At 42.2% G+C, this 23,000-nt stretch overlaps 1 protein-coding gene across 2 annotated transcripts in view; it reads left to right on the top strand.

The window, feature by feature from the left end:
- EVA1A (eva-1 homolog A, regulator of programmed cell death) overlaps positions 1-23,000 on the top strand; it is a 601,323-nt gene that overhangs the window by 552,401 nt on the left and 25,922 nt on the right. For both annotated transcript variants that reach the window (XM_082249889.1, XM_082249890.1), the window contains one exon: positions 19,844-20,005. In XM_082249889.1, coding sequence (XP_082106015.1) covers positions 19,844-20,005 — 162 coding nt within the window. The remainder of the gene's footprint in view (positions 1-19,843; positions 20,006-23,000) is intronic.

Below are 23,000 nucleotides of genomic sequence, written 5' to 3'. Positions count from 1 at the left end.
TGGAAAAACAATCTTTTTTTTTTTTCTGTCTGGAAATACTTGTCTTTTTATTGCTGCCATGGATCACATAGCAGTTGGAGCAAGTAAAAATATCATAATCTCACAAAGTGTTGCAGAGCTTTGCAAAATGTATTTAGAGGAATAAAATCTACTGACTCGTATAGAAAAGTAGAAAGGAATACATTTTCCCACTACCAAGTGCCAATAACATCCATCTTTACTGAACGTCCGAGATGAGCCAAGCTGAGTTTTATTTTTTTAGAATTTTTGTTGAAAATCAGAATTCTGTGAGATTTTACCTTTTTTGAAGATGTGCATAGAAATTAGTAGGAGAGGTGAAGTGAGGGTGGTTTTAAAGCTGAACTCCATCTTTTCATATACTTTACAAAGTTTATTTGGGCCAGCTTGGCCCAATTGAACTATGCCATCACTAAAATGTGAGGCCGCTGGATGTGCAGTATAAAATGTATGTAGCTGAGACTGCACTGTGTTCCGGGTTCGAGCTCAGACTTCCTGTCTCATACCTGGAAATCAGTAAAGCCTATCTCAGCCATTTAGAACAACCAATATATTCTGTTAATGAATACAAAGCTTCCTTTGATTGGCTGAGTCAGAGGTTGTGACATCATCAGCCCACATCTTTGACTCAGCCAATCAGAGGATGCTTTGTATTCATTGATAGAATACATTGCTTTCTCTGAATGGCTGTGATAGACTCTACTGTGTTCTGGGTATGAGACTGGATGTCTTGTCTCCAACCCTGAACACAGTGCTGTATGTAGCCACAGCTACATACAGTTTATACCGCATATCCAGCGGCCTCACATTTTAGTAAGGGACATAGTTTGTTTGGGCCCAGCTGGCTAAAACGAACTATGTAAAGTATATCAGAAGTTGGCGTTCAGCTTTAAGGCCTGATTCACACCTATGATTTTTTTAGTGTGTTTCCAGTTTTGCAGAAACACACTACAGTCCATTTAACATGTTTTCCTACTGTGTTTCTACTGTGTTCGGGGTATCAGACTGGAAGTCTCGGCTCGAACCTGGAAGACGGTGCTGTATGTAGCTACATACAGTTTTGGCCTCACATCTTAGTGAGGGACAAAGTTTGTTTGGGCCCAGCTGGCCCCTGAGTGCCACTGTGATAGACTCTACTGTGTTCTGGGTATGAGACTTGACATCTCGGCTCGAACCCGGAACACGGTGCTGTATGTAGCTACAGCTACATACAGTTTTTACCCCACATCTTAGTGAGGGACATAGTTTGTTTGGGCCCAGCTGGCCCCTGAGTGCCACTGTGATAGACTCTACTGTGTTCTGGGTATGAGACTGAACATCTCAGCTCGAACCCGGAACACGGTGCTGTATGTAGCTACAGCTACATATCGTTTTTACCCCACATCTTAGTGAGGGACATAGTTTGTTTGGGCCCAGCTGGCTCAAACGAACGATGTAAAGTATATCAAAAGTTCAGCTTTAAGGCCCAATTCACACCTATGAATTTTTTAGTGTGTTTCCAGTTTTGCAGAAACACACTACAGTCCATTTAACATGGTTTCCTTTGGGTCATGTTTACATTGTGTTTTTTGGTTCCATAGACTTTAATGGATCAAAAATTTGTATTGAAAAATGCAGAATGCACCTAAAACTATGCATCAACTGCAACCTGCATAGATGTGAACCAGGCCTAAGGGTGCTTGAAGAGGGCTTGAAGATGCATCTGGAGACTACGGAAGCTCCATTCAACTATTCTGGACCTCATCTTGTGCCAAATGCAAAAATCAGCTCCTCTTTAAGGTAGAACTATGGGCAAAACTTTTTTTTTTCATATTGGATAGAGTAATGAAGGGTTCTAATCCCATCAGATTTTTTTTCGTCATCTCTTTCCCATTGGGGAGATTTCCTTTCACATTCAGTCCCATAGCCAAACAGAAAATGAGAGGAACTCCCTGCAAAATAACGGAATTCCTTTGGGGACCCCTGGGTCACCAGAACTAGTGTCCAGATTGGAAGATTTCCCCTATATTACTTTTCTGGGGACATCCCAATATGTGGGGTTTTCTTTTATTTTCACTTTTAATAAGCAGCAATACAAACTAAAAAGCATTCTAATATCTCTGCACACCATCCAAAATAAAAAAAAATAAAAACAATCCCTCTTATCATATATTCATCATCCTTTTGGTTGGTTCTCCAATTTTCTTATTGAGAATCTGTAAAAAAAAAATGTAAAAAATGGGGCTATGCTTGCAAAAATAACTGTGGTGGTGTAAAAATTGAGGGCTACAACAAATGGCCCTTATGCTACCAAATGTCCTTTTCTTTTTTCTTTCTGGCCTTTACAGTGTTGAGTATCAAATTGCTTTGGCATTTCTCAACTAAGGCAAGGAGCTGGCAAGAAGTGGGCAGCACATTTTTAAAGAAAGGCGATAGCAGCCAAGTGGGGCCTTTGTCAGGGTGGTTCACAGTGCATACTGTGTATGCCCACTTGAAGCCTGCTCATGTATCAGTTAAAGTAGATACAAATTGTAACTGGATGACATTTCATTCGCAAAAGTAACTGGGCACTGGCCACAATGAAATTAAATGGTTCAAAATTTAGATTTTTTTATTTTGAACAGCATATGAACATTTTCCTCCTGCAGCTGCTAAATGATGGGGGGGGGGGGGTGTCCTGGGCAGACTTACTCAGCTTGTGGGTTGACTTGAGCCGTTGTTCCGTGAGAATTACCTACCCGTGAGAAAAACCTACCCCTCGTCACTTCCGGTACTCCGCACTGTATGTAATGCAGCGGGTACATTAAAACAGCTGTGCTGAAATACGAGTGATCTCCGCTCCTGTCCCGGTCACTTCCCTGCTCTCGGATAGTAAATATAAAAGCGGCGGCGGCTGTATGAAAACATAAATCACTGAGCCGAAAGCCGCTTTTATATTTACTTGCCGAGAGCAGGGAAGTGACCGGGACAGGTGCGGGGATGACTCGTATGTCAGCACAGCTGTTTTAGGTAAGTGCCGTGTCGGTAGGTTTTTTTCACGGTACACCGTGATCGTTTTATACTAGTGCGCATGCGTTCTGCCATTAGGTATCCGGCGCTCTGAGCATGCGCACTGCTGCGCTGCTCAGATGCTTCTGGCCGGAAGTGACGAGGGGTAGGTAATTCTCACAGGGTAGGTAATTCTCACGGAACACCGTACAATTGCAACTAAATTTTTTGGGACATACTTTTACCTGCAACTGCTGGAATTCCAGGTGAACTGCTAAAGGCAAAATACGGGGTGTGTGTGTATATATATATATACAGTCATGGCCAAAATATTGGCAACCCTGCATTTCCTTCAGATAATGCACCACTTAGCCCCAAAAATTGTTGCAATTACAAATGTTTAGGCATTCTCAAATTTATTTCAATTGTTTGTATTGGTATGACACAAAAAAGTGGAGAAACAAAAAGTCAAATCTGACACATTCCACGCAAATCACCAAAAATGGACTGGACCAAATTTTTGGCACCTTCTCAAAATTGTAAGAAATAATTGCATTCCAAGTTTGCAATGCTCCTGTAATTTGTAATTAAACTCACCTGTATCAATTAACAGGTGCTGACAATATAGAAATCACACCAACAACCAGGTAAAATGGTAAAAAAAAATGACTCACCCTTTCTGTTGTGTTGGAGCATAGAGAAGACAAGGTGCAGTAAAGAATTGTCTGAGGATTTGAGAACACAAATTGTGGAAAAGCATGGACAGTCTCAAGGTTACAAGTCCATCTCTGGAGATCATAAAGAAGTTCAGTTAAAGTTCGTTTGGTTGTACTTCTCTTATGGATCACAGGAGTGCAGATCGTTTTGCACTCCTGTGACCCATTTTCAGCAGACATTAGGCTGAAGTCCGCTCTCTGCTAATGTCACAGAGCCGGTCCAGGCTCGGGTATCATCCTGACCATGGAGTCGAGATCCACCCACATGCCTGGACCAGCACCCGGCTCAGCCTCTCAGCAAGCCGCTAAAAGCCTGAGCCAGCTGCTACTAACAGCCCAGCGCTCCAATGAGCAAGGAGGGGGCAGAGCAGAGAGCTGCTGGCTGACAGTCAGCAGCTCTTTGCTCATGGAGCTTTGAGAACCGAGTGATCGGCAGTGTTAGAGGTGCCGGGGGACAGATGCAGCATCCACCTAGGTAAGTATGAATATATATATATATATAAAAAAACATATATCTCTTTTAATGTTCCTGTGTCCACTGTGCGCAATATTGTCAAGAAGTTTACAGCCCATGGCACTGTAGCAAATCTCCCTGGACATGGACGAAAGAGAAAGATTGATCAAAGAAACAACAAAGGATTATTCGAATGGTGGAGAAAGAACCTCAATCAACTTCCAGACAAATTCAAGCTGACCTTCAGGCACAGGGTACAACTAAACGTTGGCATCTGAATTAAAAGGGATTCTATGGTAGGAGACCCATGAGGACCCAACTGCTGAAATATAAAAAAGCCAGATTGGAGTTTGCCAAAACTTACCTGAGGAAGCCAAAATCCTTTTAAGAGAATGTGCTGTGGAAAGATTAAACAAAATCTGAAAAAAAAAAAAAAAATGACAGCTTTATGGTAAAACCCATCATTCTACTGTTTTTAGAAAATAAATAAGGCCTTTAAATAAATACAAAAAAAACTGTCCCTACAGTCAAACATGGTGGAGAATGACTGGTATTTTGGGGTAGCTTTGCTGCTTAAGGCACTTGTTGTCTTGACAGTGTGCATGGCATTATGAAATCTGAAGACTACCAAAAAATCTGGGGTGCAAATTCAGGGCCCAGGGTCAGAAAGTTGGGTATTTGTCAAAGATCATGGGTTTTATAGCAGGACAATGACCCAATGCACACATCAAAGAGCACCCAGAAATGGTTTAGGACAAAGTGCTGGAGAGTACTGAACTGGCCAGAAATTAGTCCAGATCTAAATCCCATAGAGCACCTGTGGAGAGATCTCAAAACAGCAGTTGGGAAAAGGAACCCTTTAAGTCTGGGTGACCTGGGGCAGTTGGCAAAAGAAGAGTGGTCCAAAATTCCAGTAGAGAGGCATTAGAAACTCATTGATGGTTACAGGTAGCAATTCATTTCAGTTCTTTTTTACCAAATATTAAATAGAGGGTACTAATAATTTTGTCCAGTCTATTTTTGGAGTTTTGCATGGAATGTGTCAGATTTGGCTTTTTTTTCTCCATTTTTTTTAGTGTGGTGCATTATCTGATAGAAATGCAGGGGTGTCAATATTTTTGGCCATGATATCTATAAAACCGGTGTGTGTGTGTGTGTGTTACTAGTGCTGCATAGTGGTTTTCTGGTCCCAAATATCACAAATAAAGCCTAGTACACATGATGAGAAAACCGGATGAAAAATACCACTTTCGGAGCAATCTTCCGATAATCTGATCGTTAGTACACCGCTTTCAGGAGCCAATCACGACAGTTCATGTGAAATTATCCAAAGGGACAAGTCCAAAAATTTTTCTCGAACGATAACGGAACAAACGATTGGCATTTAATCAGCACTTTATTTATTTGTAAAAAAAAAGAGTGACCAAGACCGCGAATGCCTGGAAATGAAAGAATACATTACAATACATTATATCATTTTGGGAAGTTGTATTTTGTCCTAGAAGAATTTTCTTAACTCTAGTAACCAATTTGTTTTTTGATATGAGAATAGCATGCAAAAAAAACCCAAACAATTATTCGTCCGATATTCTCATCATGTGTACGAGGCTTTATGCTTCCAAGTTGACTATATCTTGCATTGATTGACCAGTTTCTGACCTGGGGCCTAGGGGCAACAAGCACCTTTGGCCATTGCTATTTCACAAGAAGATCTTGATAGCTGCAACAAGAAACTATTAAAAAGATGGGGCAGACCAATTTTTTTTTCTTGTATATAAGTTTTCATTGACTCGTCGGGAGGTTTGTAGTTCTCAGGAAAGTATTTGCTACATTAAAGCTGTATCATCTCTCTGTTTCTTTATCTTTGGAGCCTATTTTTTTCTTGGAGGTCAGACTATTTCCTGCTCCTTGGGTCATTGAGGACATTACTAGGCAAGTAAGATTTTGTCACAGTCAGGACGTATAATGGGAAGGAACAGTGTGACTGAGGATATCCATAAAGATCCATCTGTCATGGTGTCATTCAGGGTGCATAAGGTCATTGTGAAGGACAAAGCTCTGGGGAAACTCTTGGAATTCATAAGTCGGTCTTAAGGATGGTTCAGTTGCCGGGGGCTTCAAACAATTGTGTCATTGTAAACAGGGAACACTTAGCAAAGAACTTAATGATGACACAGCAATGAGCTGGTAAATTGAACAATTATGTAACATTTTTTTACATTTTTCCTGGGGTGTTGCTGCCTTTTATTTAACAATATATTAATAAATTGGCCAAGAGGTTATAGCAACCAGAAAAAAGTTTTTTGAAAACAAGAGTAAAGTACTGAAACTGCACCTGGATTTTAAAAGGAACCTGTAGACTAAAAGAATATATGATAATTTTAGACAATTGTTAACATACTGTATGTATATAATTTAGGGAGAATAGCTGCATGTAAATTGGATCTGTATCCTTGTTCTTTTGAATTTTATCTTGAAAGGGGCTATAGACTTCAGCTGACTGTTGAAATTGCACACCATTGGTGTGCGCAGCCTATTGCATAAGGCTGTGCATCCCAAAGCACAAACTCATGTGTGTATATTAGCAGAGCAGTGGATGGTGTTAGAAGAGCAAAGATTGGTGTCAGGGCAGTGGACAGTGTAAGTGTTTTTTTATTTGTATTATTTCTTTATTTTTACAATATTTTTTATCATTTTTTTAGGGACCCCGTTATTGGGCTTTAGTGAAATATCAAGAGTCTAAACAAACCCCTGATGTCTCATTTTTGAGACAGGGAAAGAAACTAAGGACAGAGATTCCCTAGTCCCATATTTAGTTTACTATGCTTCAGTTAGGAATGAAGACAGGAGCGATTGGTACAGATCACTCACTGTGATCATTGAGAAAAGGAAGACCGGTTAATGAAATATTCACCAGCCCCTTACCTGCTCCTGAGAGGAGAGAAGGGAAGCAAGCAACACTGCAGGGGGTAGACGGAAAACGGGGCAAATCGGCAATGCACGGGGTAATGAGGGTGTTGTCATGTACCTGGGCAGGGCAGCCATCAGAAACTTTTGGGCCCCTCACACAGCTTTAGGCCTGGGCCCCTCCAGCCTGACAACCAATATTCCCTAGGGCCCGCCCTCTGGCCGTCCTGCCGAATCTGCCCACTGGACATCCCATGAGTCCTTTAGTGCACTCAATTTTATTTTAACACTTACAACCTCATTTATGAAAATGAGTCCAATCCAGCAAAGATACAGCCCCAAATATTTAGCAAAGAGACATCCCAATCCAGCAAAGAGATTGCCTCATATATTCAGCAAAGAGAAAGCCCAATCCAGCAAAGAAACATCCTTTCTGCTACATCGGCTTACTCTGCAGCTGCTCTGCTTTAGCAACTGCTAGTTACTACAACAACAACAACTCAATCTCCTTGGTTGGGGCCTGGGTCGCTGTGCCCCTCTGAATCTCTGGGCCCCCTACATGTGTATGGGCTGTCCCTCCCTGATGGCAGCCCTGTACCTGGGTGTCCTGGAACCGGGAGGTTCCCTGTTTCGTAGCTTGCAGCCTTATCTGTTGTGCCACAAAGAAGCTCTGTGCCCAGGCACACCAGGCACAGCCTGCACGCAGGCCTATGTTGCACACAAATATGCATATTCAGAATGATACAGTTATACTGTTGAAATGAAAACCACAATGTAATAAAGAAGTCAAAGTGAGTGAAGGCTCACTTTAAGCCAAGTTATAAATTGGGCTGTCTGTGTACATACACAATATACAAGTCCATGTCATGCAAAATCAAATGTGTCAAAATGGCAAAGTTCTATTTCATGAACATGTCAAAGAGATTAAGTAGTATCCAGGGGCAAGGGTTGCATATTAGAAGACCTTATTCTCCAACTACAAAGCCAGTCACTCAGTGTTTCCATTGATTATTAGTCTAACATGATAGCCAGACAAAGCAATGACAGGCGTCCTGATTATCAACTGCTGTCCATGAAAAATGAGCAGAAATGTGATCTGAGGATTTCTAAAACATACTAATGGTTCCCTATCACTGACAGTGATGTATTACTTTATGGGGAACTGAGAGGATTGAGGGGAATCTTGAGGCACAGCTCCTGATAAAACAACTGCCCTTGTTAGGTTCTAACAAGTTATATTTTATTCCTAGTGACCTTACTGGCTCTCGGTCTCCACAATGATCAATTAGTAACATGTTACATTTCAGGGTCCCTTTTAAAGCAGAAAGTGGTAACTACCTCAAAACCAATGAAAGAACCAACACTGGGGCACCTTTAGTTCTCCAAACTGTACTGGGGGCCTTCGAAATACATTACAAAGCAAGTTAGGGGTTACTCATTATTATTCTGATGAAAAGATGGCTTTCCTGAAAATGCATTCTACACGCTTCAATTATGGTAAGCAGAAGCTGGCTTCCTCTCCGCCTTTGTAATGTTCAACATATGTGACATTGGTGGTTCGTTTCTTAAAATCTGGAGAGCAAGAAGTGTTTATAAGCAGGAATATACTATTTTTATATACTGTAGCATGGACCTTTTCCCAGACATTTGTGTATGTTGCACGCGGTGGAGCTGTTTGTCAGCGCCTTGTTTCTGCTACCACAGCTTAATGAGACTCTAGCTCGCAGGGCCTTGGTGAGACATTTGGGTGGTTTTATACCATATCTAACGAGCAGCTCTGTAGGTGGTCTGCGGTATGGTGCCGGGATAATCATGCCATCATAAGAAGTTTATCACATATGAAAGGAAGAAACAGGGGTGCACATTGTTGTTTTCTATGGTGGGAAAAGAGATGCAAAGACCACACAAGTTGCTCATGATTCTACAATGGAGCCACATATGGGACATCAGATGTAGAAATGCTGTTCCGCCCATAGCTCCAAAGTGTCCTTCATTTGGAGGGATAGTCCCTCTTATGGACCCGAATACCCTCATATTTCCACCTCACTTCTCCCTGTTTTCAGCCTGATGTATTATTAACATGTTTTATTTAACTATCAAGAGTGTTATACTGCACAAAGCCTTTTATCCAACCTTTATTATATTGCAGTCATTATTGTTAAGATGAATTCCAAGTATGTTTGTTTATTTTTGCATAGTTACATTGGTCTATGTTTGTTTATTTTTGCATAGTTACATTGGTCTATGTTTGTTTATTTTTGCATAGTTACATTGGTCTATGTTTGTTTATTTTTGCATAGTTACATTGGTCTATGTTTGTTTATTTTTGCATAGTTACATTGGTCTAGCTTGAACCAACTAGGTATTCATATTCTATTCCTGGCTGATCCCTGTGGAACAGAGTTGTATAAAGTACTCGAAACCCATACTTGAGTAAAAGTACAAGTGCTCGATCAAAAAGTGACTTGAGTAGAAGTACTAAAGTATTCAACATGTTTTGTACTTGAGTATTGCAAGTAGTTTTTTTTTTTTTACATTTTGCTACTCAAGTACTGAAAGTAAAAGTACCAGTAGTTTTGAAAAAAAATTGCTACTCAAGTACTGAAAGTAAAAGTACTAGTACTGTGTTATGTAGTTATTAAAGAAAGAAGTTAAAAGTTTGAACATCATATTGTTTTTTATTATTTCAAATGCAGCTTTTATTTATACATACAGTAGCATTTATTTTCGTATGCGCTGATAATACACATGTTTTGAGCTTCATGAAACCTGCCATCTACTGTTCTAGCAATGGTTATTTTTATAATAGTAACGAGTAACTATGCAGCACAAAAAAAAAAAAAAAAAATCAGAGTAGAAGTATTGAAATCATGGAAAAAATGTAGTGAAGTAAAAGTGGAAGTAGGAGAAAAAAATTCTACTCTAGGAAAGTACAGATACCGACTTTCGGTACTTAAGTACAGTAGTGAAGTAGTTCTACTTAGTTACTATACATCTCTGCTGTGGAAGCAGGGATTTACTATAGTTGTTGCCACTACTACAGTTATCCTCACTGTCTTCCGGGCTCTGGGGAAAGTGCCTGCTCTGCAGCATAGAAAGCACAGAGAGTCACCTGCTTGGTATGGGTGCCATTCAGAGAGCACCTTGTATTTTTATTAATGAATACAAGGCATTCTTTGATTGGACAAGGTGGAGATAGTGATGTCACCACTTGCCTTTCCAACTCGTGCCAGGAGAATGCCTTGCACTGAGAAAAATGCAAAATTTCTCTGAATGGTGCCTGTGCTCAGCGAGCAATCTCCTGTAGTTACAGGGGCGCAACTGCAGGGGTTGCAATTGCAACCGGGCCCCATGCTCCCGGGGGCCTGTGCGGCTCCCCTGTACACCTGGATAGGAGGGGAGGCGGGGGCTGCATGTAGTGAAATCACTGTCCTCCTTTTTCCTCTTGTAGCTGCAGGAGGAAAATGGAGGAGACCGGTTCATCTGTATGCTGCCCCCGCCACTCCTCCAATCCAGTTCACTTGTGTTCTGCTGTCTCTAGGCCCCTGTGTGCTCCCCTGGTGCCCCCCCCCCCCCAACTGTGCTCCTTTCCCGCCGGCTGCTGCAGGGGATGTGCCACAATAGAGAACTAGGAAGAGGTCGGTAAATATGTAATTTACCATTTATTTCCTTTTCTGAATGGACAGAGTCATTGTCACAGTGACATTGGGAAAAAATAAAATACAATGATAAAAAATAATACAATTAAAAAAATAAAAACTACTGACACCAGTGGGTGAACTTCCAGGATTGCAAAGGTCGACCGGGCCCTTGCATTCCATCACCAGGGGGAGGCCCCAAGACGGCAGGAAGGGAGCCCACTGCAGAACTTGTGAAAGGGTCCCGCTGCAGGACAGTAATAAAGGGCCCCCGCAATGAGAGTAAAGGGCCCCAGGATCAGTGGGAAGACCCCCAGGCTTGAAGAGAAGGGCCCCAGCCAGGGGTCCAGGGGGGCCCTTCATGGTTTCTTGCACCAGGGCCCTGAAGGTTCTAGTTACGCCTCTGTGTAGTTACTATGCAGCAAGGCAGCTGACTGGCACGGGACCTGAAAGACAGGCATAAGCTACTACTGTGATTCTCAACTACCACAGGGATTGGCCAGGTATAGAATATGCATACTTACATTCGTCAAAGCTGGATCAATATAACTATGCAAAAAGATACCTGGAAAGCTTTTATGAAGGATTGGTACTGAGAAAAAGCACTTGTGGGTATACCTAATTATTTTGTGCTTATTATGCATCTATTCATTTAATAATACAGTGCATAATGTGAATAGAGTCTTAAAGCCTGCTGTTAAAGTTATCAATGCAATGGAGTCCACATGGGTTAAATCCACGATTTTGCTAGAAGGGAAAGGAATTGGTACCAGTACTTCATTCCTCACTCCTGCAGCCTCCTCCTCTCTATGGGACTGGTCCCCAAAATCTACCTCATTTTGTTGCCCAGGAGGTCACAACTCTCTGATGTCATCACAAGCAAAGCGGGACCAGCACTCTTGCATTCTACAGGGGGGAAGGCAGGGGAATGCCCACATCCAGGGAGCATCACAGAGCCAAGGAGAGCTCTGGCTGCTGATAGAGTGAGGAATAATGTAGGTGTTTTGACCTATTGCTTTCCCCCTATGCAAATGCATTTAACCCATGCGGTGTGAGTCGGGGATGCTACCGCAAAGGTAAATTTAACAGCAGCTCAGAGTTGTTCTTTAATATACACATTTTTTAAAACCCCTGTCATGTGTGCGTTTTTTTTTCTGCTCTGTGTCCCATTGGGGTAATTTCCCTTCACTTCCTGTATTGAAGACATAGGTCATATAATACATTTGTGCACTAAAGATGTTGAGTCCATTGCATAATGCCCACTATATGACTATGGAGTTTTGGTGTATTTGCACACAAATGCAACTACATACACATTTATTGCTTGCACATCCCACCAATAGTGATTCTTCCTCTCCCTCATCCTTCTGGCTACCCTAATGCAGCACTAATCACTTTTTAAAAAAGACCCTGATTAAAAATGCAAGGCCTGCTTCTTAGCAACCTCCCCCTCCAAAAAAAAATGCAAACCTTGGACCCCGACTTCCAGCCACTTCCTGTAGGCATCACTGGGCCTCACCGCTAGCTCCTGGAAAGCGCAGTACCAGAAATCCTGCAAGAAGGTGCTCCTTCGCTGCACATTTTAATTTTTGCTTTTAATTGCCATTTTTTATTCTGAGGTGGGGGCTAAGAAATTAGCACATTTTGCATTTTCATGCAAGGTCTACATTAAAGATGGCCATACACTAGTAGAATTTCATTAAAACATTTTCTTTGTAAGAAAGTTTGTTTTGATTTTCTAATCGCTAGCGGGGTAAAGCCAATGTTAGTTTTCAATTGTAGAGTTAAAAAAAAAAAACTGAAGGAGAAGGATGACATTTTTTTCATGAATAAACAAACAAAAATGTGGTTTTCATTTGAGAAAGTTTATTCACTGCAAAATCGAATTTAAAAAAGCAAAATGTAATTTTGAGGTAGTTTTGAACAATATTCATCAAGTTAGTGAATGTTTTGAGGATGTTTGAATTTGAGCAAAGTTTGAAGGGCTATAGCTAAAATAGTAATAGACTAGATAGGTCGCCAGTGGGCTGACTGAAAAAAAAAAAAAAAAAATGGATTCCCCCATCTACACAAGCAAGGATGGATCCTTCGCACTGTGTTTTTGTATGCTGAGTTGCTGACATTGTAAACTCCCCCACTGTCTGAATATACTGGTCGGTGCTGCAGCTGCTGATCAAATTTTCCAACATTGTTAGACTTCTTTCGAGTGGGAATGCCATAGACTAATCGAAATTGGCCAGTCTCTGCTGAACAGGCAGAATTTTGATCCATCCATGGACGGCTTTATTCAGCAAGAATAACAGTTTTTCCTTGAGACGCCATAAAAATCAAGCCTGTTCATCAAACTATGATCTGATAACCTTTAATTAGAAGATGAGGGCTACACTCCTTCCTGTTTGACCCTGGTAACAGATGGATGGTCGTAGTGACTGTACCAGATGGCACTGCGTCAACCACAGGAAAATGAGACATCACGTTTCAAGGCCATGCAGGGTCCCTTTCTTCAGGGGACAGTTACCCTATGTAACCTTGAGGAAGGGACTCTGCATGGCCCCGAAATGTTGGCTTACCTGATTGATTTGATATTAGACTAATAAGAGTGCATAGGTTTGCAATGGAAATGCTGGTGACATCTCATTGTTTGAAAATTAATGTCATCTGAAATATGCCCGCGATTCAAAGTGTCCAGGTGTGAATGCAGCCAGGGCTGGCCCAAGACATTGTGCTGTAAATACAAAACAAAGAAAGGGCGCACCAGCCTAGCGCATTATCCGCTACTCGCAAACATGCGTGAAAGTCAAGCATTTCAATTCCATAAAGCAGCATATTTACAGGAGTCCAATATCTCATACATTATCAATAAACTTGCTGAGGATAATGCGCTAGGCTGGTGCGCCCTTTCTTTGTTTTGTATTTACAGTGTTTGGTCGACCGCCTCGGTCGTAGAGGGCAGCAAAGCCTAGCCATAGTGGATGCCAAGTATGAGTACAAGTTCCAAGATTGAGGCAGCCTGAGGACCAGGTTCTGAGCGCAGGAGTAGGGTGCTGAGCAGCACTAATCTTTTTCTGGACCAAGACATTGTGCTGCCTGGGTCCAAGAATGAAATGCTGCCCCCCCCCCCCAAAAAAAAAACAAAATCAGGCCCAACAAAAGGGCCACACATGCCTTGTATATAACATTTTGAAAATATTATATACACTGGACCTGTCTACCAAACACCCCCACTGTCTGTCCTCCTGTCACCCCTGTGACTCCTGTGTCTGCCGCACCCATAGCCCTAGAAGATCCAGCCTGCCCTGCCTGAGATGAAGTGCGCTGATGTCTGACGTCATTGCGCACACCACCATTACGCAAGGGACGTTCCCCAGGAGGAGACACTCTACCTCCTCATACTCATCAGTTTGCACTACAGGCGGCAGTATGAGATGGGGAAATGCCGCCCGTAACGAGCCGCAAAATTTTGCGATTCAGTTTTGCTGCCCCTCTCAAAGTTCTGCCTGGGTCCAATGGACCCGGCGGGACCCATGATAGAGCCGGCCCTGAATGCAGCCACGAAGAGTCTAAAATTGTAATAGAAAAGGATCTCTTCTAAAAACGAATCACATACAGACCTGCACTGGAAAAAGAGAGGTGGAAAATGAAAGACTGAATTAAATTTGCTCAAGTGGTGTGATACAGACAGTTGGTATACTGTAGATCCTATTTCAGGTACTCAGACAAACGAGGCCTAGACTGTGACATTATCCCTGAAGGATAACCTGCTACATAAACTCATACAATCGGTTGTGTAGATATTCAGTACGAAATGGCTGAACTTTGGTTGTTGTAGTTAGGTGGCTCACCCACCGTGAAATAAAAGAAAATGAGGATAAAAAGAAATTAATCTGCATTCTCAAATTTTCTTAAAATTAAATTACCTTTCTTTTACTGTGTTCAGGCAATTGAAGTAATTGTACCATTGTGATTGTTTCTATAAAGCGTCATTGTGGATTGTGCCCTCTCCAAATACCACAATGTGAGTCAAAGCAAATTGCATTTTGGAAGCAGTTGTGTAATCACCAAAAGGAGAGTTTATTTAGTCTGAACACAAAAGGAGCATTGTCTGGCATCCCCATAAACTGGTGCGGCAGACGTTTCCAAGGAAAAGGGGTCAAGAACCACACAGACTGTGGAAGGAAATCTGATTTCCAAAAAAAAAAAAAATTTAGATGTTAAGAGCCTGCAAAGAAAATACTAAGTTTAACATTTTGGCATATTTAAAATGTATGTCATGCCAAAAATGTTGTTTCTTGCTTTGGATAGAGTAGTAAAGGGTTAGAGCTCTTGTTGAGGTTTCCCTGCTGTTCATGGCTCCATTGGAAAGATTTACCTGCACTTTCTGTCCTGCTGACAATGGTGGTAGCAGACAGGGAATGGAGGACTTTTTTTTTAACCACTTATGGAACGGAAGGATTTGCCCCCTTAATGACCAGGCCATTTTTTGCAATTCGGCACTGCGTTGCTTTAACTGACAACTGTGTGGTCATGCGATGCTGTACCCAAATAAAATTGACGTCTTTTGTTTCCCCACAAACAGGGCTTTCTTTTGGTGGTATTTGATCACCTGTGTGTTTTTTTTGATTATGTGCTATAAACAAAAAAAGAGCAACAATTTTGAACAAAAAGCAGTATTTTTCACTTTCTGTTATACACTATAACATTACCAATAAAAAAAAATTTAAAATCACATTTTTTCATCATTCTTGGCCCCTTTGTATTTTGCCACATATTTTTGGTAAAAAAAATTCCAATAAGTGTATTTTGATTGGTTTGCGCAAAAGTTATCGTGTCCACGAACTAGGGGAAAGATTTACGTCATTTTTATTTATTTATTTATATTTTTTACTAGTAATGGCGGCGATCTGCGATTTTTAGCGGGACTGCAACATTGCGGCAGACAGATCGGACCCGACTGATATTTTTGACACTTTTGGGGGGACCAGTGACATTACTACTGTAATCAGTGCTAACAATATGCATGGTTACTGTATTAATGACACTGGCAGGGAAGGGGTTAACACCAGGGGCGATCAAAGGGTTAAATGTGTACCTAGGGGGTGATTCTAACTGTGTGGGGGCCAGACTTGGTGGATGGAAACAGGGCTCCTGTGTTCTGAGATAACAGGAACACAGGAGCCCTGTTTCAGTCAGTGACAGATGAGCGGCGTGCTGTATTTACAACGGCACACCACCTTCTGTCAGTCCCTGCAGCAATCGCCGGGTTCCCAGCAGACAACGCAGCCGCCGGACCCATTGCTTGGCTGCAGGGCTAGAGAGCGGGTGCGCGATCGCGCTGCCGGCGACCTGCTTCCACGAGCCGCCATATATGTATGGCGGTTTGTGCAGGAGAGGCAGCCTGCCATAGTTTATCTGCTGCGGCTGGTCTTTAAGTGGTTAAAGAGGAACTTTACCCTCACCCACAAAATCCTGGTAATGCGCCACTTACCTTTGTCGTCTTGCAATGCTGACTAAACATACTTACAACCCCAGCTGATCCAGCGTTGTCCTCTTCTCCTGTACCACTTTCCTCCTACGGGTCCTGTCCTGTCCTGCCCTGCTATTTTCATTTTGTCCATCATTAAGGGGGACAACTGTCTCTTCCGTCCTCCTCTTCAGTCTTTCAGATGAGCCGCTGCAGGGTAGGTAAAAACAGGTGATTAAGTTGCGGTTTTACTGCCCATCCGAACTGTAAACTGACAGCCGGCCAGGGCTGTTTATACAGGGTTGCTGTGCTTTACAGTAGCGGCATTTTTAACTCACAAACTTGTTCATTGAGTTCAACTGGGTGGTACCACAGCTGCGATGCATGCAATTGTGAAGCTGTAGTGCAGCATTATACACTATATTACCATAAGTATTGGGACACCAGTCTTTACACACACATAAACTTTAATGGCATCCTAGTCTTAGTCTGTAGGGTTCAATACTGAGTTGGCCCACCCATTGCAGCTATAACAGCTTCAACGCTTTTGGGAAGGCTGTCCACAAGGTTTAGGAGTGTGTCTATGGGAATATTTGACCATTCCTCCAGAAGCTCATTTGTGAGGTCAAGCACTGATTTTGGACGAAAAGGCCTGGCTCGCAGTCTCTTCTCTAATTCAGATCAAAGGTGTTCTATTGGGTTTAGGTCAGTACTCTGTGAAGGCCAGACAAGTTCCTTCACCCCATACTCGCTCAACCATGCCTTTATGGACCTTGCTTTATGCACTGGTGCGCAGTCATGTTGGAACAGGAAGGGGTCATCCCCAAACTGTTCCCACAAAGTTGGGAGCATGAAATTGCCCAAAATGTCTTGGTATGCTGACACCTTAGGGGTTACCTTCACTGGAACTAAGGGGCCAAACCCAACCCCTGAAAAACAACCCATACCATAATCTCCCCCTCCAGCAAGTTTGGGGTGGAGGAACTTGACTGGCCTGGTCCTGACCTCAGCCCGATAGAACACCTTTGGGATTACTATACAGGATTTATATAGCACCAACAGTTTGCGCAGCGCTTTACAATGTGAATGAATTAGAGCAGAGACTTCGAGCCAGGCCTTTTCGTCCAACATCAGAAATGCGCTTCTGGAAGAATGGTCAAACATTCCCATAGACACACTCCTAAACCTTGTGGACAGCCTTCCCAGAAGAATTGAAGCTGTTAAAGCTGCAAAGGGTGGGCCAACTCAATATTGAGCCCTATGGCCTAAGACTGGGATGCCATTAGAGTTCATGTGCGTGTAAAGGCAGGTGTCCCAATACTTTTGGTAATATAGTGTGGTCTTAAATCAGGTGGTGAGGAGGCAATATAACTTCTCACCACCTGTCTAATGCTCTCTAAAAAGTGATCCGAATGCAGAATGATCTTCAGAGGGCACCCATTCCGCCGTGTTTCTCAATCACTCATCTCTTCCTACATCATCGGGAGCCAGCTGTCCCTTGCATCCAGTCCCCTGATGATGCTCGCTGCGCTTGCGCATCTGTTCTAAATTCCCCTGAAGCTTCCTGGGATGCATGACTTGGGTACCTTGGAAGGCTGTGAGTAAGGGAAAGGTGCCGACTACTTTTATTAAAAGAAAAAAAATGTTTCAATTGTGTGAAAGGAGGGGGGAAGGAGCAATATTATGTAAACTAGAAAAAGCAAGTAGGTCTGCATTAACAGGGACATGGTTAGAATTAAAAACAAAGGGGTTCTAGCCTTCCTGTACTCTAATAAGGACAGATAAAGAAAAAAATCATAAAAATTATTTTCTTTAGTAATGTTGGGGAGTTTCCCTCAATTTCTGTTGTTGTCATCAGGATAGGAAGCCAGGGTAAATCTCTCTAACAGAACCCTGGATAGCAAGAAAAACAGGGGTTCTTATTCTTCCCTACTAGCCAAAACAAAGCTTTGGGTGGACATACACTTTAAAAGAAAAAAATATTCACATTTACATATCATATATAGTTCATTAGCATTTCTTAATTTAAAGTGAACCTGTGCATTGTCGCTGCAAGACAAAGCAACATGCTAACTGCTTAATCCCCCCCCCCCCCCACAACAACCTCCTGTTATCCCCTATACCAGGGGTCTCCCAACTTTCCAAACATGGGGTGGGGCCGGTTTACTGTCCTTCAGAATTTAGGGGGGCAGGACTATGGCCAGTGGGAGTAGAAAATGTCCTGATGTCAGTGTGAGTAAACAATGCCTCATCTTTAGTGGAAGGAATAAAGCCTCATTATTGGTGTCCGTAGCAGGAATGGGAATGGATAACCATTGTTGGTGTCAGTGAGAGGAATAGTGTCCCATTGTTGGTGTAAGTAGGAGGAAAAGTGCCCCATCATTAGCGTCAGTGGAAGGAATAGTGTCCCATTGTTGGTGTAAGATGGAGGAATAGTGCCCCATCATTGGCGTCCGTGGGAGGTATAGTGCCCCATCGTTGGTGTAAGTGGGAGGTATAGTGCCCCATCATTGGTGTAAGTGGGAGGAATAGTGCCCCATCATTTGTGTCAGTGGGAGGAATAATGCCCTATTGTTGGTGTAAGTGGGAGGTATAGTGCCCCTTCATTGGTGTAATTGGGAGGAATAGTGCCCTATCGGTCGAATCAGTGGGAGGAATAGTGCCACATTGTTGGTGTAAGTGGGAGGTATAGTGCCCCATCATTGGTGTAAGTGGGAGGAATAGTGCCCCATCATTGGTGTAAGTGGGAGGAATAATGCCCTATTGTTGGTGTGAGTGGGAGGAATAGTGTCCCATTGTTGGTGTAAATGGGAGGTATAGTGCCCCTTCATTGGTGTAAGTGGGAGGAATAGTGCCCTATCGGTGGAATCAGTGGGAGGAATAGTGCCACATTGTTGGTGTGAGTGGCAAGAATTATGCCCCCATTGTCAGTGGGAGGAATAGAGCCCCAAGGGCCAGATAAAATTAAGCAAAGGGCCACATCTGGCCCCGGCCGGGCTGCAGGTTGGAGACCCCTGCCTTATAGAGTAGAAGTCAGAGTGAAATAGGAAGGGTAAGTACTTAGGAAAAAGAGTGGGCTGCATGCAGATTTGCTGATAGGAGGAGAAAACAAAAAGATGAGCTCACCAATCTGATGTGGCTACAGTGGTTGGTGGTGGCCTAGTTGCATTGGCTTTAAAAAGTAAGGCCACCAACCTGGCTATGCTGTCTGAATGGGCTGTGCATGACTCAGGACTGCATGGACAGAAATACAAATTCTTTGGCAGGTAAAACAGCTTCTATATATTTATTTTAACTGTGTATTTGGCTGTGGGGAGTTCAGCTTGTGTCATCCAAAGTACAACTTGATTTGTTTTGGCAATCAGAACAAATTAATTACTAAAAAGTCAAGACATGCATATGGCAATATAGCAAGACTTAATCAAAGGATTGTAATAAAAAATTATAACTGAGTAATGGATGTAGCATAAGTGACCAGTATTATTTGTAGCTCCTATGCCATATACATGTGAGTTGTGGATGATTGGACAGATGCTGCACTCTTGGTGTCCCACAAAATGGAATTTAATCTATTGTAACAAAAATAAACTTAGTTTTAGATTAATGGCCCGTAAGATTAGAACTTTATGGACTAGATACTTAAACTGATTTTAATGATTTTTTTTCTTCTGTTTCCTTTCAGTCCCAAAGAAACTGCTGTATGAAACTCAGCCAAAGTCAACAAATTACCACGGAGTGCGGCAAACTCGCTTCCCAGAGCGGCCTGTACTTTACGATCGCAATGTGATTGGTGATGGGGCCTTCTTCCCAGACCCTGCCTTCATAACTGAACACGTTCTGCCAGGTACACCACCGTTCAACATACCACAAGAAAAACAAATGGATATTCAAAGCCTGTTTCATTAAAACTTGGGTTCAGCAGAATAAAATAAACATGCACTGTTGGTCAAATTGTCCCATTATGTACAGCTGGTCTGCAATTGTTAAACCTAGGCACCAGGATGGTCAATCTGAAATCCAGGTGGTTGACAGCCAAGCCAAGTTCAGGACAGTGGAGGACAGTAGTGGTTCCACAATGACCACATAAATGTATCTATACACTTATTACACAACCACATTGACCATCTTGGTTGTTGAACATCTGAGCAGATATCTAATAGATTCTTTCCTAAAGACCAAATCTAGATTTTTATTCCATTTTTGATAGAGTGGGGGAGTTAAGCCCCGTACACACGCAACGATTATCGGCCGACCGAGTTGTGTTTTGTTGGTTGGAATGTGCCTAGACTGCACACAAATTTTCTCACCCAACAAAAATCTGCTTCAGAAGTGATGTCATGTGTTGGTTCGCTTTCTTTGTGTTCTTTCTTATCTGAGCATGCCCAGACTTGCTCTTAAGATTTTTCCCTGTCTAAATCTGTACTGACTGCACGAAAATCGGCCGTGTTTTTATAGTCTGCACACCAGATTTTTTTTGGCCGAAAAGTCGGAGTCGGTTGTCGGAAGCATCATACTAACAAGCCGAAAATCGGCAGATCGGACGTTGGACGAAAATTCCCTGCCAATTTTCGATGCGTGTGTACGAGGCTTTAGAGTCTGTTTTTAAAAATGAAGTGGATGTTGACTCCTGGTGACCCCATAGATAGTTTTCCCCCAGAACGGTCTGTCTTCTGTTTGAGTCTTTAAGTCGTCGCAAGAGCATGTTCATCATTTTTGTGATTGTGTCCATCCACCTTATTGCTGGTTTTGCTCTTCTTATTTTCCTGATTTCTCCTTAGGAAAACAAATTTGTATAACAAAGGGGTGATTAAAAAGGAGCTTATTGACTGTCCTAAATTTAAAATATGAGTCTGCTTAACAGCAGTATGTTTCTGTAAGGTTGACCATAGGTGGAGCGATTTTGCAGGAAAGAAAATAACTTGGTTCCCACATTAACACAGTTGCAGGAAAATACATACAGGTTGCAGGAAAGAAAATCTCTTGATTCCCCCATCAACACAGTTAATGTTGATGGGAAAATCTCTCCCATAGAGCCATTGTGTTCTCCCAGGTTGGGGGCAGGGGGAAGCCATACTCACCAGGAGAATACAGTGATTATTGCTAGTGGCTATAACGGCCTCTAGCAATAAACACATGTAAAATCTGGCAGGCTGGTTGTACCCAAGTTGATTGATAGATCAACCCTAAATGCTTTCAGCCTGTCCATACATGGATCAAACCTCGTCTGGTTCCTGCTGAACCGTCTATGTCTGGCTTAAGGGGCTAAACTTAAACGTGCTGATGGGGTGGCGTTAAAAGCGTGGTTTTTAGTAACCCTCTTAAGCTGCAATGACAGTGAATGGGGGTATTCAAAAGCCAGAGTCGCAGCCGCAGCAAAAACTATCCCAACATATTTGGATCCTGCTGAAAGCAACCAATTGAAGGAAATAGGGAAGTGCCACAAACACTCTACAATCGTGTGCAATGCACATAGTTGTGGCGCATTTGTTTGGCAAAAATGGGGTTAAAACAGGTCACATCGCCTCCTCACCTCCTATCAAGCACCTCTGAAAAGCAGCTTAGACACATCTAAACTTAGCCTAAGGTTGTGTGTGTGATTGCCCTCATGAATATGAACATGCCCAGTCATTGTCATGGCAGATAATTAGCAATGTTGATCTGCACCCTAATGTGGTAGACGCACCTGGCAACTTTGCGGTACAGGTCGGCAGTTTCTGCATGTAAAGGAATTTACAAGAAACAGATTACTTAACCCCTTCGCCTCTAAGGGTAAAACAAATCTTAATGCCTAAGCCCAATTTTGCAATTTTGACATGTGTTAGTAAAACTTTACATACTACCACAACTACTTTGTGCATCCTTTTTTCATTTTTCAGGATAAATTGGGCTTTCATTTGGTTTTTTTATTATCAAAGGAAAACTGGCTCAAAATAACTTTTTTAATGTAACTGTATAATCCTACTACTATAACCTACCACCGAAGAACAACCCAAAATTAATTTTCCTGCTCCTGATGATCACAGCGATACCACATATGTTAGCTGTTGTTTGTACCTGTAGTACAGCCCAGAAACAATAGTAAGCATTTTTCTATTTTTTAATCCTACCTAAATCACACCGACACTAAAACTTACTGACACTGATACTAATTAAAAAAATAAAAATCCTGTCCAAAAAATCCTGTCCAAAAAATCCTGTCCAAAAAATCCTGTCCAAAAAATCCTGTCCAAAAAATCCTGTCCAAAAAATCCTGACCTTGACCCAAACACTAACCCTGGCACTGACCCAGATCAAACCTTGATCTAGGTATTTTTTTATTTATTTTTTTGTACACACACTTTTTTTTTTATATCCTTTCTCTGCAAGAACAGAGAATAATAGTGTATCTCTCTCGTCCATTCACAGAGAGAAAAAACATGGGGGCAGGCTTCACACTAACTGGTCAGTTTGATAGCCAATCAGAGGCTATCACAGTGATCAGGTGACCTGGAATCGGACATTCCAGGTCCCAATCGTTAGAATGGGGCCTGGGGCTCTCAGTGAGATCTCTGTCTCTGTGTGATGCGCTTCCAGCACAAAGGGAGATATGCAAATATGCAACCCTACGGAAAAAAGCCCAGTCCAGTGGAGCTGCATATTTGCGTATAGTTGGCGTGAATGGTTTAATGTAGAACTATAGGCAAAACTTTTTAATTTTCTCTTTGGATAAAGGAAGTGAGGGTTATAACCTTTGTCAGATTGTTTCCGCCATTGTGGAGATTTCCCTGCACTTCCTGTCCCATAGCCAAAACAAATGAGAGGAAATCCCTGCAAATTAAGGGAATCCCTTTGGAGACTCC

The sequence above is a fragment of the Pelophylax lessonae genome, assembly GCF_965119305.1.
Source record: "Pelophylax lessonae genome assembly, chromosome: 3".
Taxonomy (NCBI): Eukaryota; Metazoa; Chordata; class Amphibia; order Anura; family Ranidae; genus Pelophylax; species Pelophylax lessonae.
This window is presented reverse-complemented; position numbering and strand designations above follow the sequence as displayed.